This window comes from Juglans regia, chromosome 13 (genome assembly GCF_001411555.2).
Source record: "Juglans regia cultivar Chandler chromosome 13, Walnut 2.0, whole genome shotgun sequence".
Classification (NCBI taxonomy): domain Eukaryota; kingdom Viridiplantae; phylum Streptophyta; class Magnoliopsida; order Fagales; family Juglandaceae; genus Juglans; species Juglans regia.
Genome location: NC_049913.1, coordinates 37,523,526 through 37,541,618, shown reverse-complemented (window position 1 = coordinate 37,541,618; position 18,093 = coordinate 37,523,526). Strand labels below are relative to the sequence as shown.

The following is an 18,093-nucleotide window of genomic DNA, read 5'->3' as shown; positions in this document are numbered from 1 at the left end:
AAAAAACCCCAGGGAAACACTTCCTCAAAAAGAGACTCGACAGGAAATTTCCCTCTTCAATGTCTAACAACAAAAATGGCTCCATGGTAATAGAAATATTTCTACCAAACATTTCACATTATTAGTGTCATTTCATAAATCCCAACATTCTTTAAACGCTATACATAGAAGAAAAATCCTTGTATAAGCCGCGCTATTCACGTACAAACTACAAAGAACATTATGCAGACCAACGGAGGGACTATCAAGATAAATAGACTACACAATCATAAATTGCATTTAACTATATCCAATCCATTTTACAATAAGTGACCAATCCCAAGCAATCAAATTATACAGCCAAAAAAAGGACATGCTACACCGCTACACTATTGTTGCTGATAGTAGCCACTTTGGTGAGGAGGAGGATATGGAGCTGGAATGGTATAAGGAGGCCGAGGAACAGATCCATGTTGTTGTGCATGGGCATTGTAGTATGGGCCTCGCCACCCCGGATAAGCAGGTTGGCCATACTCGTGGCTTGCAGGAAGCTGCTGTTGGGTTTGAGAAGGTGGATACGGACCAGCAGAAGCAGCTGGAACTTGGTAAGGAGGCGGTGGCGGCTGAGGGGAGCTATAAGGTGGAGGGTTAGCATACCCTGGTATTGTCGGTGGCTCACGTGGCTGGTAGTAAGGTGTTTGTGGACGAGGATCTGCTTGCTGTTGTGAATTAGATCTCTGATTCTGATGTCCTACTGGAGGGTAGTTGCTGTTGTACGCACTTGTGCTTTTACCATCCTGGAAACTGAGGCCTGCCATTTGTCTTTGCACATCTTCCATCATTTCGCGGCACTGGATGCTTCTGGTCATGACAAAATCACTACACTGCTGCTTTACGTTTGTGATTGCATCCTATTTAAGAAAAGACATAACACATATCAATTATTATGTGAAATTCACACACAAGCATCCAGACAAGGAGACATTTGAGCACATACACGACTACAAAAGGAGCAGGTACAACACATGAACAATAGTTTTTAAAGAAATAATCACACCATACAGTATAGAGAAACAATCGAGAACTTGTTACCTGAAGAGTAACATAGAACTTCAATCCTTCATTGATGTTCTCCTTAATCTCTCGAAACTTCGCAATGGCAGCTTGAATCTGCTTGTAACATTTTTCACGCGATGCTGGAATTATCGAGGTAGAAAGATTAAAAAAAGGAATTATTGAACCATATTAAGAAAGACTGAAAAGAACCTACTACAGCAAGAATAGTAGTATTATTAGAGACAAAAAATGACTGACAATAGAGGAATGTATAATACTAGCATCTCATTACGTGATGTCATTAGACCACGAGAATGTGAACTTCAGAGAAACATGAATAGAATAGAGTAAAACTAATGGACAAGAGACCTCCAAACAAGCAAGCTCCAGGGCTCAGGTATATTTGTTAGAAACAGCTATACCTGAGCCTAAGGGCTCTGTCGTGGGATGGTTCTCCCGTCATAAAATATATACATATATATATTTGTTAGAAACAGCTGGACAGAACAAGCATGGATACTTGCTCATAAGGTTTTCAGAAACCTAGGATACCTTTGATAGGATACCTTTAGTCAATCACAGAAGCCAGGAGAAACTGACACGACCACAGGATTGTGTATATGTGAACCTTGAGCCATTCAAAACTATTAGGTTCTAGAAAGCATTTTTTTATTGGCACTGGGTGATTGGAACAAAGTCCTGACTAATCCCGGAGGTGCACAGACCCTCAGCAAGAAGTTTCCCGTAGGTGCACCTCCAGTAATTCAAGGGAAAATTCCCCCAGTCCGATAGTCCTTATAAAATACTTGCACTCAAAGGTTCGAACCTAAGGTTCTCATATCATGCATGAAGATCGTCACATATTTAAAAATACATAAATGACAGTAAATTGAATTCATACTTTAGAAAGAAGTTTTTAATGTTAAACAAAAGTACAAATAATTATGATCCCCAACAAAAAAAAAAACAACCAACCTTTATAATCTTCAAGATTAAAGATAGCAGAAAAATCGTCATTTTGAGCCTGTAAGAAAACAAACAATCGTCTTAGAATCATGAAAACACCCCCTTCAAATCTCCTTTTCTCCCATAGAGATATCAGAAGCTAACAATTATATAGATAAAGATGTCAGATTGATGCATAAACATTCTACAATAAAGATGAATTCTACAAAACCACAAGCCTTACAATAAAACATCACACTCAAAAAGAAAATAGAAAATAAAAACAAAAGGCTGATATTTATAGAAAATAAACGAAAAGCCTGCAGTTAGATAAAGAACTAGACCTGGATTTGCAGCAATAAATGTTCCTGTGCTTCAATATTTTGGGCAATTTCTTCACATATGTGATCGTACTTTGATATCTCCTTTCTGAAAAGATCCTCATAGGAACCAGTTGATGTCATCAGCTTTGGTAGTATATCATCCTGAAGCCATATATAGACATAAGCACAACCAAGTATACATAATGTATTGCATGAAACCTAACAATCGCAGGCACAAAAAAATGTATAGCAAGCATATATATGATAATGATACAATTTTCTAACCACCATGTATATTCCCATGTCCTTGGCCACTTGCCTATACTAATTACCTATTTTTGTTTACCACTAAAAAAAACAATTTTCTAACCAGTACAATAGCCAACTACATACAAAGAAAGAAACAACCAACTGATCAGTTTCTACATGCAAAAACCCAAACTATAATAATGCTCACATCACATACAGTTTTTTGGTAAGTATGCACCAGCATACTTGCTTGGACATAAAAATGCCATAAACAAACATAAGTGCAGAACCAGGATTTTCCAAAATTCGAACATATATTGCAAACCACCACCAAATACATCCATATGCATCCCAATCCCTTGCAAAGCATCGAATATCAGTCCAAACCTTCTTGTACTATGTAATTCAACTGCTGTTTTTGTATAACCACTGTGAATATCGTATTCAAACCATATTAGCCTATAAATTCAGATCATATGCTTATTAGCAGTTTCAAAGTTTAGTTCTGTCTTTACTTCTACGAATATCCACATGCTAAAATATTCATCCAGAATTAGAAGTTTCTGAACTCAAAGGTGTTCAACCAAGCTCACTTTATACCTGTCTATTCACTGAACCCAAAATTATACCGCAAGTATTAAAGACAGCAAGATGATATCAGGGGCGGTAGAGGGAGGTTTCATATCAGGATTCTCAGTGGGAGAGGCAAGTTCAGGTTCGCTTAATATATCTCACCTATTGTTTGCTGATGATACACTAATCTTTTGTGAGGCCAGACATGAGCAAATTCGAGCTTTGAGGGCTCTATTACTATGTTTTGAAGCAGTGTCAGGGTTGAAGGTGAATCTGGCTAAATCAGAGGTAGTGCCTGTGGGTTTTGTACCCAACGTGGTGAGTCTGGCGTCCGTCTTGGAGTGTAAGATATTTCAGTTGCCCATGAAATACCTTGGCCTTCCTTTGGGTGCAGAGTTCAAATTGAAATCTATATGAGATGATGTGTTAGAAAAAATAGAGAGGAAATTAGCTGGTTGGAAGCGGATGTACTTATCCAAGGGGGGATGGGTAACTCTCATAAAAAGCACTCTCTCCAACTTACCAACATATTTCCTCTCATTATTTCCACTCCCCGCCAGTGTGGCTCATCGCATGGAGAAACTTCAACGTGATTTCTTGTGGGGAGGGATCAAGGATGAGTTTAAATTTCATTTGGTAAAATGGGCTACAATTTGCTCCCCTATCAAAGGAGGAGGCTTGGGTATATGGAATTTGAAATCTTTCAACCAAGCCTTGCTTGGCAAATGGTTATGGAGATATCACCAAGAACGGGAGGCCTTGTGGCGAACCGTCATTGCTTTGAAGCATGGAGAATCTTGGGGAGGGTGGTGTTCTAATGAAGTGCGCAGACCTCAAGGAGTTGGGCTTTGGAAATATATTAGAAGAGGGTGGGACATTTATGCAGCACATACTAGCTTCAAAGTTGGAAACAGAGTGAAGGTAAAATTTTGGCATGATTTATGGTGCAGCGATCAGGCACTCAAGGATGTCTTTCCACAAGTTTATAGCTTAGCAAGAAGGAAGGAAGAATCAATATCAGACATAGTCATCTTTTCCAATGGCATTTCCCAATGGAACCTCACTTTCCATAGAGAAGCCCAAGATTGGGAGATGGATGTTTTTTCAGCCTTTTTTGACCTTATGTACTCCATTCGGGTGTCGAGGGAAGGTGAAGATAAGATATATTGGCGACCCCCTAAGAAGGGCGTTTTTAAGTCCCGCTCTTACTATCATTCCTTGAACGTGCACAACTCAGCCCCGTTCCCATGGAAGAGCATTTGGAAGACAAAGGCACCTCTAAAGGCAGTTTTTTTTGTATGGACAGCCACTTTGGGAAAGATTCTTACTATAGACAACCTAAGGAAACGAGACATTATAGTTATGAATTGGTGTTACATGTGTAAGAAGAGTGGTGAGTTAGCTGACCATCTATTACTACATTGTGAGATTGCTATGTCCTTGTGGACCGATGTCCTTGCACGAGTGGGCTTAGCGTGGGTGATGCCGGAAAGGGTATGTGATTTTCTGGCCTCGTGGAGAGGTATTAGGGTAAACTCTCAAATTGCATCCATATGGAAGATGATACCTATATGCTTATGGTGGTGCATTTGGAGGGAACGGAACGCAAGATGCTTTGACGATCAAGAGAGATCAATGGAAGAGCTTAGAATTTTCTTTTTCAATACTTTACTCCATTGGTCGATTGTAATTAATTTTCACGGCAGGTCTTTTCATGATTTCCTTGTATCTCTAAACTATACATAAACTCACTCATGTCTATGTCCCGTATACTTGGGCTTTTTTTGTCTCTCTTTTGATCAATAAAAATTTATTTACCGATAAAAAAAAAAAAAAATAAGATCAATCTTTTTATATAACAAATGACCAAAATCACAAGATATAATCTTAACAACACAGATTGAGACATTCCTTCTAATTAGGCCCTTTCAGCAAACAACTAATGCTCAGAGATACTGTTGTAATGGTTATATGATCTTAACCCATAGAACTTTATTTATATTGCTGAAAATATTCATAATAATAATGACCTCAAGATCATCCAAAAGAGATGTCTACAGTAAATCCTATGGTTAAGAATCAAGTGAAAAGTAAACCACAGGGTCCTTGTTTAGCTCAAGACAAATTAAGCCTAAGAGAACATATGTGTTGAACATAAAATGAATTATCCTAGCTGAAACAATAGACCATATCAGTCCAAGAATCACATTTCATTCTAGGTTTGATTGCTAGCATTTTCTAATTCATAAGTTATGTGCCCAACAGTCATGAACCCAAGGTCTCACCATCCACTTTATTTATATGGGAGGAAATGCCATTTGAAATAGAGTTCATTGGCATTTTAGGTTGAGATTGCAGGGAAATATAAATGTGACCTCAAAAATAAGACCTGCCCTCTTAATAATCACATGCATGCAATAAACTAGCCAAAAAGGTGTAATAACTCCACACTACCGGTGTACAAGACTGCACTCTTTTCTTCAATAAAAGCGTTATAACTTAATTTTAAAAAAATCAATAACTTAGTAATGCACACCTTCCTTTTCATCTCTTTAAGCATGTCTTCAAGACCAGCCCGTTGTGCACCAAGAGTTTCCAATTGCCTCTGTATCATTGAGCATGCAAAGTTAAAAGGAATAGTCAAACACAAGCATGGCACATAAGTATACCAACTTACAACCTTAAAACAACTCTAAGATTGGGTATATGACCTTTAGCTCTAATCCCAAATGCATAATACCTTAAAAATGACATGGTATTTCTTGGCCACTTTTCCTTAAGACTTGAAAGGTAAGAAAAGATGCTGTGTATTCCGGTTTTACACAATTTTCCAGTTCCTAATATATTGTATACGTGTTCAACTTTCATTTTTTTTATTTTTTTATTTTTTTGGTAGTAAAATGTTCAACTTGCATAGCAGCTCATTGTTTTGCATTCCACTGCCTCTCCAAATATCTTGTCAGTTTTTAGGATAAACCCTCAGAGGTATGTTTTGAGGATCAGTTAAATGCATACATGTATTCATGTATGTACATACATACACACATGGCATGCCAATGTACCACATGCCCATCATTAAGCACAAGTCCTAGTGCACGAGTGCAACTGTTTATCATTCAATTCTGACCTTGTATTCACACCTCTTAACATTTTCTGAGCCACTTGCCATGCAGAACCACTTCATTTTTTTTATAGGTAAAAGAAACTGAAGTGGTCCACTGTTCCAATCATTCATTGAATAACTACGGGTTTATGGCAAAGGTATCCTTACACCAATTCTAAGTACTAAAATTTACAATTTCCAAACCTAGAATAACGGCACCATAAGTACGGTTCAACCACGAAATAAATCCTAGTTTCCAGAATCCCAGTTGTTTAGTCATTCTTGTTCATTCAATCTCTCTTTTATAGACCTATTTTTATAAGAAACATTTTTTTTTTGATAAGTAATAACTTTATTAATAACAATGTAATAGGCATAGCCCGAGTACACAGGAAGTATACAAAAGAAACACCTAATACATTCTAGGACTTAGAAAAACGAAGACAAAAATGCGTTTACATCCCCTCCCTTCAGTACAATAGCAGAGAACCAGCTAATTAGAGTGCTTATAAAAAACTTCCAAAATGCATCTCTATTGCGTTCCCGATCATTAAAGCACCGCTCATTTCTCTCCCACCAAATACACCACATAATACACAAAGGCAACATTTTCCAAGCAGCTGCCACTTGGGGACAAGTATGCATTTGAAAGTTAGTCCAGCATGTTAGGAAATCGACCACTGCTTCTGGCATAACCCAGCACAGCCCAACCTTTCCAAACACACCATCCCATAGCACTTTAGCCATTTCACAATGTAGTAGTAGGTGGTTCGCTGATTCCGCTTCTTTCTTGCACATACAGCACCAATCCACAACAATCATTCCACGCTTCCTCAGGTTGTCAATAGTCTGAATATTCCCTATTGCTGCTGTCCATACAAAAAAAGCCACCCTTGACGGAACATGAGCCTTTCAAATCCTCTTCCAAGGAAAGCCAATATGGTGCTGATTAAGTATCACTTTATAATAAGACCGAACTGTAAACTTCTTAGAGGCTGTTTGATTCCAACAAAGTTGGTCCCTGTCCTGTCTTCCTAACACCACTGAATACAACTGTCTAAAAAAATTAGTAACCTCCTCTACTTCCCAATCCTGGACAGATCTTGAGAAGCCTACATCCCAAAGCACCACTCCATTGGAAGATACCATCACGTCGGAAACTGAAGCTTGCTTATTAGTTGCCAACCTGAAAACAACCGGAAATGCTCGATATAATTCAATATCCCCACACCAAACATCAGACCAAAATCTGATTTTTGAGCCATCACCAACCGAGAAGTTAACTTGTTTTAGGAAGCGACCCCAACCTTTCCTAATAAACTTCCATAGACTCACTCCATACGAATCCCTACTCTCCATGGTACACCATCCTCCCCAATCACTACCATACTTGCAATCAATCACCCCCATCCACAATGCTTCCTCTTCCCCATGATATCTCCATAGCCACTTCCCCAACAACGCCTTATTAAAACTACATAGACTATGAATACCCAGACCTCCATCAGCAATCGGACAGCAGATTTTTTTCCAGCTTACTAAGGGAATTTTGATCTCCTCTCCCAAGCCTCCCCAAAGGAAATCTCTATATAATTTTTCAATACGATTGGCCACACCAACTGGTAAAGGGAATAAAGATAGGAAGTAAGTAGGAATATTAGAGAGAGTACTCTTTATAAGAGTAATCCTACCCCCTTTAGATAAGTAAATCCTTTTCCAAGCTGCCAACTTCCTCTCTATCTTCTCGATCACTCCATCCCAAATGTGTTTGGCCTTAAAAGATGCCCCTAACGGTAGTCCCAAATATTTTATGGGCAGAAAAGTAACTTTACACCCCAGAAATTCAGCCAAGTGATGAATATTATGAACCTCTCCCACCGGTACCAATTCCGATTTACTTAAGTTCACTTTTAATCCCGAGATGGCTTGAAAACATAGCAGGACAGCCCTCAAAATTTGAATTTGTTCCCCAGCAGCCTCACAAAAAATGAGGGTATCATCAGCGAAAAGCAAGTGTGATATAGTAGAGGGGCCACTAGGATTGGTTCCCACTGAAAATCCCGAGATAAATCCTGCTCCTACCACTGCCTCCACCATTCGACTCAAGGCTTCCATAACAATGTCAAACAAGAAGGGAGATAAGGGATCCCCCTGCTTCAAACCTCTAGAACTCGGAAAATACCCACAAGGCTGCCCATTAACAAGAATAGAAAAGCGAACTGTTGAAATGCAGTGACTTATCCAGCCACACCACTTATCACCAAAACCGCATCTTCTAAGCATATACAAAAGAAAATTCCAATTTACATGATCATATGCTTTTTCCATGTCCAACTTACAAAGGACCCCCGGAGCCCCTTCCCGCATGCAGCTATCTACACATTCATTTGCAATCAACACCGAATCTATAATTTGTCGTCCTTTAACAAAAGCGTTTTGAGATTTGGAAATGATCTTCCCCATCACTTTGCTCATTCTATTTGCTAACACCTTTGAAATAATCTTATAGACACTACTTACCAAGCTAATCGGGCGAAACTCCTTCAACTCCGAAGCACCCACTCTTTTTGGAATTAATGCAATAAAAGTGGCATTCAAACTCTTCTCAAACTTCTGAAACTCATAGAATTCATGAAAAACTTTCATCACATCCTCCCGCACAAAATCCCAACAATCCTGAAAAAATGCCATAGAAAAGCCATCCGGCCCGGGAGCTTTGTCTCTCCGCATTCCACACACCACCCGATGCACCTCAATCTCTTCGAACGGCCTTTCTAGCCAGCTTTTCGAAGAAGCATCCACCGATGCAAAGTTCAATCCATCTATCTTAGGTCTCCAATCTTCCGTCTCACTAAGGAGGGAACTAAAATACTGCACAGCATGCTCTTGGATCTCAGCCGGTGATGTAAGGAGATTATTTTCAGCTCTTAGCATTTCGATAGCGTTGTTACGTCTATGAGAATTAGCCATTTTGTGGAAGAAGCTAGTACACTTATCCCCCTCTTTGAGCCAAAGAATTCTCGACTTTTGCCTCCATGATATTTCTTCCCTCAAAAGAACCCTCTCAAGTTCTATTTTTACTTCATTCAACCTAGTCAAACTCTCCTCTCTATCCCCATCAGCTTCCAAGGATTGGAGCTCATCCCAAAGGACTTTTTTCTGCTGCTCAACATTCCTAAAAACCTCCTTGTTCCAAGTCTTCAAATCAGCTTTTAAAGCTTTAAGTTTACAAGCCAAAACAAAGCTAGGAGTCCCCTCAAACTGGTACAACAGCCACCAATTTTTTACCATATCGACGAAGCCCTCCACTTCTAGCCACATATTCTCGAATTTAAAGTGTCGTTTGCCCTCATGAATACCCCCACACTCAAGAATAATGGGGAAGTGATCCGATCCTATCCTTGGGAACCGTTTTTGGCACAACTTCGGATAATGAGCTTCCCACGACGATGAAACTAAAAATCTGTCTAATCTTGAACTGCCTCTAGAGTTGGACCACGTATGTTCACCCCCCACCAATGGCAAATCCAGCAATTCCAAGTCGAAAATCAACTGTGAGAAAGCCTCCATTGCTGCAGTTATTGAAGAAAGACCCGCCCTTTCACTTGGGAATCGAACAATATTGAAATCCCCACAAATGCACCAAGGAAGATCCCACATAGAATATAACCCTGATACTTCATCCCACATCAGGTTCCTATCCCGATCCCTATTGGGACCATAGACACTTGCTAATGCCCACGACCACCCATCTTCCACGTTCCTTAAAACACATGCCACCAAGTAATTTCCAATACACTCTTCTACCATCTTGACAACTCTACTATCCCACATGACTAGGACTCCACCAGAAGCACCTGAAGAGGCTAGAAAAGACCAGCCTACAAATGAACCTCTCCACAAGCTACTAATAACATTTCTGTCCACATTTACTAATTTTGTTTCTTGAAGACAAACAACATCAATCTTCCAACTATGAATAATAGATCTGATGCGAAGGCGCTTATTGACATTATTGATCCCCCTTACATTCCACGACATAATTTTAGGCTTCATTAACAGATATGGCATCCCTCCCCTTAAATCGGTTCCTCCCTGAGGTACTCTCCTTATTGTCGTAATTAATGGAACAATGTAATCTTCTCAACTCCCGCTTCTTTTTCATAGATGACTGCTCTACCGTGGACCGACCAGCTTCAATAGCAACTAAAAGTGCCCTCAGTTGATCTTCATACCCCTCATAAAAGAGACCCACACAGCTTTGAATTTTCTCCACTTGTTTAAAGACCCAATCTGAGGTTTCCTCCGACACAATCTGAAGAGGAGTCATTTGTAATGGAGATGAACTATCCATCTCCTCCTCACAAACAGCTACTTCAAGTTCTGGCACCGAAACCATCCTAACTTGCTCTTCCAGCTCTTCTAAACAATTACCCCTCAGCTCTTTCAGACCTTCCAGCTCATTTTGACGCTCAGAAGCCTCGCCATTTTCCCCAACCTCCCTCGTATGGGTGACCATAGACGTCAGAACCTCACACTGTCCCTCAACATCCTCAACAATTTCCCCTGCCTCCCTTTCTAGACCATGGTGGACCACCTGAAGCTCCTCCGAAGCTTCCATTGTGCCTATCGGCATAATCTGTGCCAATAGTGGAAGCGTTTGAGCTGATATCGACTCCGATACATAGTCTCGGGCTTGAGCCGAAACTGTCTTGCCTTTGCTCCCGAGAGAGACAACTTTACTCCTCACGATTGACTTCGGGATCTCCTTCACTACTACCGTCGACTGAGTCTGTGCAGGAGCCAAGTCATTTGATTCTGATCTTACGGCAGAACTGCCTGGTTTTGCCCCTCCATGCTTAACGGACTCTGCTACAGGCGGTATTACTTCCAACGAAGCTTCGAGAGCCTGCGTCGTCACCGTCTGAGGCATCGCCGACGTCTGAGGCACTGACCCACCCACCTCTGAGTCCGCCCCGAACAGCGGCTTCTTCCTCCACACCAAAGCTTTCGGTTGGTTGGGCATGGATCCGGAAATAAGTTTGGGCTGAGCCTTGTCTGCATCTTTAGACTCCGGCCCACTCCCCAGGCCCAAATTCGAACCCATAACACCTTTACCCAAAACGCACCGTATCATCCCATTGACTCTAACAGCCATCTCTTCCAAAGCTACATGCATATCCCGCAAATCCTTCAAAATATCCTTATGCCCATACTCGCCTCTGCCATCACCTTCCCGCCTCTGTGCACCTACCCCAACAGGAGCTTCCTCTACTCTTTTCAAGCCTGCTGAAGCAGAGTTTGCCCCCTCTCGAGGTGTCTGTAGAACCTCCAAGTAAGACCGAGCTACTGTCGACTTCGAAGATGGAAGACTTCTCCCCTGAACACCTTTGTTACTCACCTCCCTCATGACTGCTGCAAGCCTCCTCCACCCCATTCCTTCCCTTTCCCCAGGGATAAATATGAATCTCCGACGCCCATCTCCACTATACTCCACTATGGCCAAGAAACAACCACGGGAATTGAAGCTCTTCTGTGCGATGTATCCCCTGTTACCATCTCTGTAAGCAGAATAATACTCCTTCCTTCCATGCTGAGAACATTCCTCCAAAGCCCTTAAGACCCAGCATGATGTATCCCAGCCCAACTTCAATGTTTGCGATCCTTTCCAACCCCTCTCCGTGATAAGCACTTCACGCCCCTCCATCCTTATCTCAAACACCTTCAATTCAATTGCAATCCTTCTCATGATTAAGTTAAGCTCTTACAAGCAGACACCAGTTCTTACTCATCCAGACTTCCGACCCAAAGTTTTGATCCAGAAGCACGGACAGAAGATCTTAACACCCAACTTAACTACATGCTAATTACCACAAAGAACTACCACCAATGAAGGCCCTAACCAGAAACAAGGACAGGAAAAACCAAGAAAATGGAGAAAAACAGAAAATGTACGGAGAGAAAAACTTCCAAAACTTATGGAGATAACTTCCAAAAACAGATTAGAGATAAGAACTTCAATTAGTTAAGCTCCATGACTAAAATGACTGATCCATAATGAAAAAGGGTAAAGAAAACTTGGAAAATTATTGCAACACTCCCCGTAACATCTATAAAACAACACTCCATATGTAAACAGGAAGTCAGCCACGAATATCATGAAACATATATATATATATTCAAAATAATTATTTCAAACTACAACGTTAAAATCAGACATATCCAATAAAAGTAGCACGATGTATTCACTGTAAGCAATCTGAGACAACCAGTATGACTAGATTGTTGTCATCTTTTTAAAGCTTGAAAACCTTATACAAGAAAATGAGAGGATGAAAAGATATATCACTTGAAAGATGTACATACTATTTTGCAGTATCCTATATTTAGAATCCTTATTGTTTGTCCATTTTTTTTTTATAAGTGAGAATCCTTATTGTTTGTCCATTACAAAGTTGATCATGTACGAAGAGAAAAGGAAAGATGAAACCAACAGACAACTGTCATAGGACAACAGGATAAAGGATAACATCAAAAGGGTAAAGCAAGAAGGGAGGGAGGCGGGAAGGGAGGTCACTGGTTCGAAACACCTGTTCAACATTTCAGTTGAATATATTTTATTTCATTATTTTACCGGTGGGTGTGGCAAACCAGGTCAAAAAGTTGTTTAAAGCTTTCTTGTGGGGTGGCATGGGGGAGGAAATTAAATTTCACCTTGTGAGTTGGCAAAGGGTGAGCTGAACGATTGCGAATGGTGGTTTAGGGGTGCGAAATTTGTGCATTTTTAGTAAGGCACTATTAGGAAAGTGGTTGTGGAGGTACCAAATAGAAGGAAACTCGTTGTGGAGAGAGGTTATTGATCACAAGTACGGTAGTGCGTGGGGGGATGATGTTCTAAGGAGGGTAGGGGGTCTTATGGAGTAAGCCTATGGAAATTTATTAGAAAGGGGTGGAACACTTTTGAAAAACATACTAAGTTTGAGGTGGGTGATGGAGCAAGAACTTGCTTTTGGTTCGATGTTTGGAGTGGGAAGAGCCCTCTTTCCACTGTTTTTCCAGTTGTATTTAACTTGGCTGGAAATCAGCAAGCTGCAGTTTCAAAATTGTTGTGTTGTGCACATGAGACGGTAACTTGGAATGTCACTTTTACTAGAAATGTTTAGGATTGGGAACTTGAAGAGCTGGCAGATTTTTATAGCTACTTGTATCCAGCAAAGTTAGGAGGTAATGGGGGTGACCGTATGTTGTGGATTCACACGGGGAGAAAAGAGTTTACTGTTAAATCTTTTTACAAGGTCTTGACAGTCCAACAGCCCAACAGCCCACATTCTTTCCGTGGAAGAGCATTTGGAAGGTTTTAGTGCTGTCTAAAGTTGCGTTTTTTACTTGGACAGCTGCACTTGGAAAGATTTTGACTGTTGATAATCTAAGGAAGCGCGGTATAGTGGTCACGGAGTGGTGCTACATGTGTAAGAGGAATGGGGAATCGATAGATCATTTGCTTTTACATTGTGAGGTGGCTGGAGAGTTATGAGCTGGTATCCTGAGTAGAGCCGGGCTGAGTTGGGTATTGCCCAAGAGTGTGGCGGAACTACTAATGTATTGGAAAAGGAGGCATAATAGCACTCAACTGGCAGCAGTGTGGCGAATGATACCTTTCTGCTTGATGTGGTGTTTATGGTCGGAAAGAAATGATAGATGTTTTAACAACAAAGAACGTGCAGTGGGGGAAATCTGGAATTTATTTGTATTCTCTCTTTTACAGTGGTTTTCTGCTATTGTATTGAAGGGTGGGAATATTCATGAGTTTCTATCGTCTTTCCAGCATACTAGAATGTAATTAGGTGTCTCACTTTGTATACTTCATGTGTACTTGGGCATTGCCTAGTTTCATTCTATTCAATAAAGATTCTTACTTATCAAAAAAAAAAAAAAGGAGGGGGAGGGAGACAGGAAGGGAGAAGTGAGTGATAAACCGAAAAGCATAATTACAAGCGTTATATATTGATAAGACAATCAGAAAATAACTTTTTGGCTCAGAAATTAAAGGGAAAAAAGATTTTACCAAGCTCTGCTTCAGGGCCCCAACAACAGCATCTTCATTGGCATCTAGGGACATTATTGGCCTAGCCAAAGTTGGGAGGGCTGATTCAATCTGGCAAAAGAAAATGCACATATCGGATTTTGAAGCATATTCAACCCACAAAAGCAGAAAATTAAAGACTAAAAGCATCCTCATTGGCTTAGCCAAATCTATATTCAAAATTTAGCCAATATCACACTTTTTTACATTTGTCTATTCCATTTAAATTCAATCCCCACATTGGATTATCCATTCACTCTCTATATAATAATACAATATTATTAATTTAATAATTTTTTTTATTTAATTTATTTTTATCACATTTTGTAGCTCTACCAATTAAATGTTAATAATAATTCTATTCTAATTAAATTAATATTAAAAAATCATATTTTCAAAAGTCATTTAATGCTAATAATAAAAAATATTTTATTAAACTCATCTAAATTTCAATCTAAATTTCTTACTTACAAACGAAAGAGTATTTTTGCTTGAAGTGAGAAACTAATATTTTAATGTTTGCTTGGAGTGAGAAATTAGTATTTTAATATTTGGTGAATCAATTGCAGTTCTCCATCTTTGGCCAACCACTGTAGCAAAAATTTAAATTATTTTAGACTTGCCCAATCCAATGTGGCATGTTTTTGACATAAATTATGCAAATTTTAACCAACCTTCTCATTTGGCGAAGCCAATGAGGATGCTCTTAACAACACTAGCCAATCTGTAATGCCAAAAGCTACACCTAGGTTGCTAAATCTTAACAGACAACGCGGGATAAAAATGAAATAAAACTTGTGAGTCATTGCGAATTTGTTTCATTTTTTATAATTAGTCATTGAAAATTCATATTAAGGACATCCCAAAAAAAAAGAGAAATTGGCAGCACAAAGGGCCATTATTACTGTGACAAAAGGTGAATGAGAACCTAGGCTGTATTTGTTTCTTTTTTGGTACAGAATTGGTGTAATTGTTCCACTAAAAATAATATTCCAGGAAAAATATTTTCTCTCTACCCATTTCAGAGATAAATTCTTGAAAACTTCAAAAGTAAGGTCATACAGTAGGAAAATAGCATCTTCATATTTAGAAATAGATTCCAGGAAAAATATTTTCTATCTATCCATTTCATAGATAACCAAATTCTTGAAAACTTCAAAATAGAATCATATAGTAGGAAAATAGCATCCAGAGTATTATTGAAGAATACTTTTTTTTCTAACTCTCTTGTAGAATTACCTTTAACGTCCCTTTTTGGTGATCAAGATACTTCCCAGAAAGAAAAATATAAACTTGGTAACGAATTTATTTTGGAGATATCTCAGAAAGAAAGATCTTCATAAATCAAAGAATGAAACAGAGAATCGAGAAAAAAAAAAAAAAAAACACATGCTTTAGTGATAAATAACTTAAATAAAATTTCTACTAAAATAAACAAAGCATCAATACTAAAAATTTTGCACCAAGAAACTAAGCACGCAAAATCAAGAACCTTTAAAATCTTTATGAGATAACAATTTAATACAAATAACAAAAACAATTGCACAAACATACTGGACGGCGATCAAGGATTGACATGAATGCTGAATGTTCCCTCACTGAACGCTCGATCCGGCCATCACTTTCTGCAGCTTGCTTCAAGTTAGCTGCAAATCTGTTCAACCTATCCTGTAAGTTCTTCGTAAGAGTGCTGGACTGAGGTCTAGTCCAACGCGTTCCAAATTGGCTTCTAAATTGAGCATCTTCTCTTGCCTCTTTCTGCAAGAGTTCCTCTACCTGGATCAGCATTTCCTGGTTCACCCTCTTCAGATCCCTAAGTTGCTGTAACTCTGCTTCCAAACCAGCTGGGCCCCCACTTATTTGCACTGCCTCCACATCTTCTTTAAGATCTGTTGGAAGAGTAAAATTCCCTTCTAAAGCAAGAATAGATTCCGGTAGGTCCATGTCCTTGAGCCTTACTCGGGTCAACTCACTGGCTTGTTGTAATTTTTCAGCTTGCGTTCTGATAATGTCATCCACCATTTCAGTGTACCTGGACAGTGCCTTAGCACTGCTGTCTGGAACAAGACTTGCAAACATCTTCTCCCTGCTTGCATCCAATACCTCATTCATTGCCACTGGCTTGACCAGGGAGAATGCTGAAAGAGGTGGCAAGGAACTCGGGGAAGGAACCCTCATGAGGTAAACTCTATCGTTCTCCTTGATGGCCCTCTCCAAATTTCGGTTGAGATTAGCCTCTAACTTGCTGATTGCATCCAGAAGTTGCGCTGCAGCTCCCTTCGAGTATTTCTTTGATTCGGTTAAAGCACTGACCCCACTCCTCAACCGTGCGATTTCCTCTGCAATTTCTTCCTTCTCATGAAGCTCTAGACTGTACCTATAGCAAGCTTCTGCGTAAAACAGAGCTGCCTTTAGTTGCACATGAGATATCCAGGCCTTTTCAAAATGCTGGTTTAAAGGTGCAACATTCAGGGCTGCCAAAGCTTCCTCGTAGTACACCCCAACCTGTAATGTCCACATCTCAAAACACTTAACAAACAGAATATCGATCACTGACTAAACCTACAAGACCCGTACTTGTGGATTATAAACATGCACTTGAGAGTCTCGAATTATAGTTATCAAATGCAACTATAGTTCACTAAAGCAGCACATAACCTCTATTACAAAAATGCTAGTTTCACACTTCTTGCGAATCAGCCAAATTGACACTCCTATCTATTTGACCGAAATTGATCACTTATCTAATTCATTTAGCTGTTATAAAAGGAAATTTTGTACACATACCTGCCTGGAGATCTTGGCGCAGACCCCCGGGGTACTCCCCTTAGCTATGGTATTCTCGAACACGCACTCCTGGGCCTGCGCAAGCATTAGGCGCTCGAGCATCCCGGCGCACTCCAAGGATATGTCCACGGTGGTCGAGCTCCCGATCGACGCTTTGGTTGAAGCATTGTCTCTTAGAAACGCGAACGCTCCGGCCGCCCCCATGAACGCGTGCGATGACAGCTTCCGCCCATCGACAGTGGACCGATCGTAGGAGAGCCCAATCTGGCTGTACACCGCGCCCAGATTAAATAGCACAGCGGCCTTCTCCAAATGAATGTTCTGCTGCGAGGCTTTCTGCTTCTGCTTAAACGCGTCGTGCCAGGTGAAGGTGACGGTGTTGATGTGGTCCTTGTCGGGTGAGATTGGGAAGCGAGTCTCGACGAGACAAAGGGCCTTGAAGTAATTCTGGAGGAGGTCGCGACGGGCTGAATGGGTCGGATCGGATTGGCGCTCAAGATCGGAGCGGAACTGCTTTAGGGTTTGGAGGTCATCCTCGAGGTTCTGGGCCTCGCGGTCAGAGTAGTTGAAGGCGATGTAGTTGCGAAGCGGGCGGTAGAGATCGACGGAGGTGGTCTTCTTCTCGAATATCGCGAGCATTACGTTGGTAGCAGTCGCCGACGACGACGGAGACGAAGCGGCCATAGCGTAGGACTTGGAATAGAGTCGAAGGAAGTAGAACAAGAGGACGGAGTTATAAGGATCGGTTAGTCAAACTTTTGAGAGTAGCATGGGTGCTGTATTTCTTAAGCAGGAAGCAAAACCGTTTCGTTGGAATGGGCTGGGCCGGACAGGTCTGGGACCAAAGCAATCTGAACCCAATCGCTAGATGACCCAGTCCGATGCAAAGCCATCGGGTCGCAGGCTGGCTTTTATAAAAGGAAAAAAAAAAAGATTTATACACAACATTTTCCACAACACATTTCACAATAATATATTAAATAAAGGTTAATTTT

The 18,093-nt window shown here is 40.3% G+C and overlaps 1 protein-coding gene across 1 annotated transcript; it reads right to left on the bottom strand.

Annotated features, from left to right (window-relative positions):
* Positions 1-87: 87 nt before the first annotated feature.
* LOC109007972 (vacuolar-sorting protein BRO1-like) lies at positions 88-17,858 on the bottom strand. Its single transcript, XM_018987894.2, has 8 exons — positions 17,099-17,858; positions 15,866-16,816; positions 14,294-14,383; positions 5,662-5,730; positions 2,325-2,465; positions 2,011-2,059; positions 1,072-1,175; positions 88-890 (listed from the first exon to the last, which is right to left on the bottom strand). The coding sequence occupies exons 1-8, from the start codon at positions 17,780-17,782 to the stop codon at positions 369-371; spliced, it is 2,610 nt and encodes an 869-aa protein (XP_018843439.2). The 5' UTR covers positions 17,783-17,858; the 3' UTR covers positions 88-368.
* Between the last annotated feature and the right edge of the window lie 235 nt (positions 17,859-18,093).

Coding starts and splice junctions, on each gene's coding strand:
- LOC109007972 (XM_018987894.2), bottom strand. CDS start 17,782: ATGGCCGCTTCGTCTCCGTCGTCGTCGGCGACTGCTACCAACGTAATG. Junction 16,817..17,098: donor GCGCCAAGATCTCCAGGCAG/GTATGTGTACAA, acceptor TGGACATTACAG/GTTGGGGTGTACTACGAGGA. Junction 2,466..5,661: donor TTAAAGAGATGAAAAGGAAG/GTGTGCATTACT, acceptor ATATGGCTTCAG/GATGATATACTACCAAAGCT.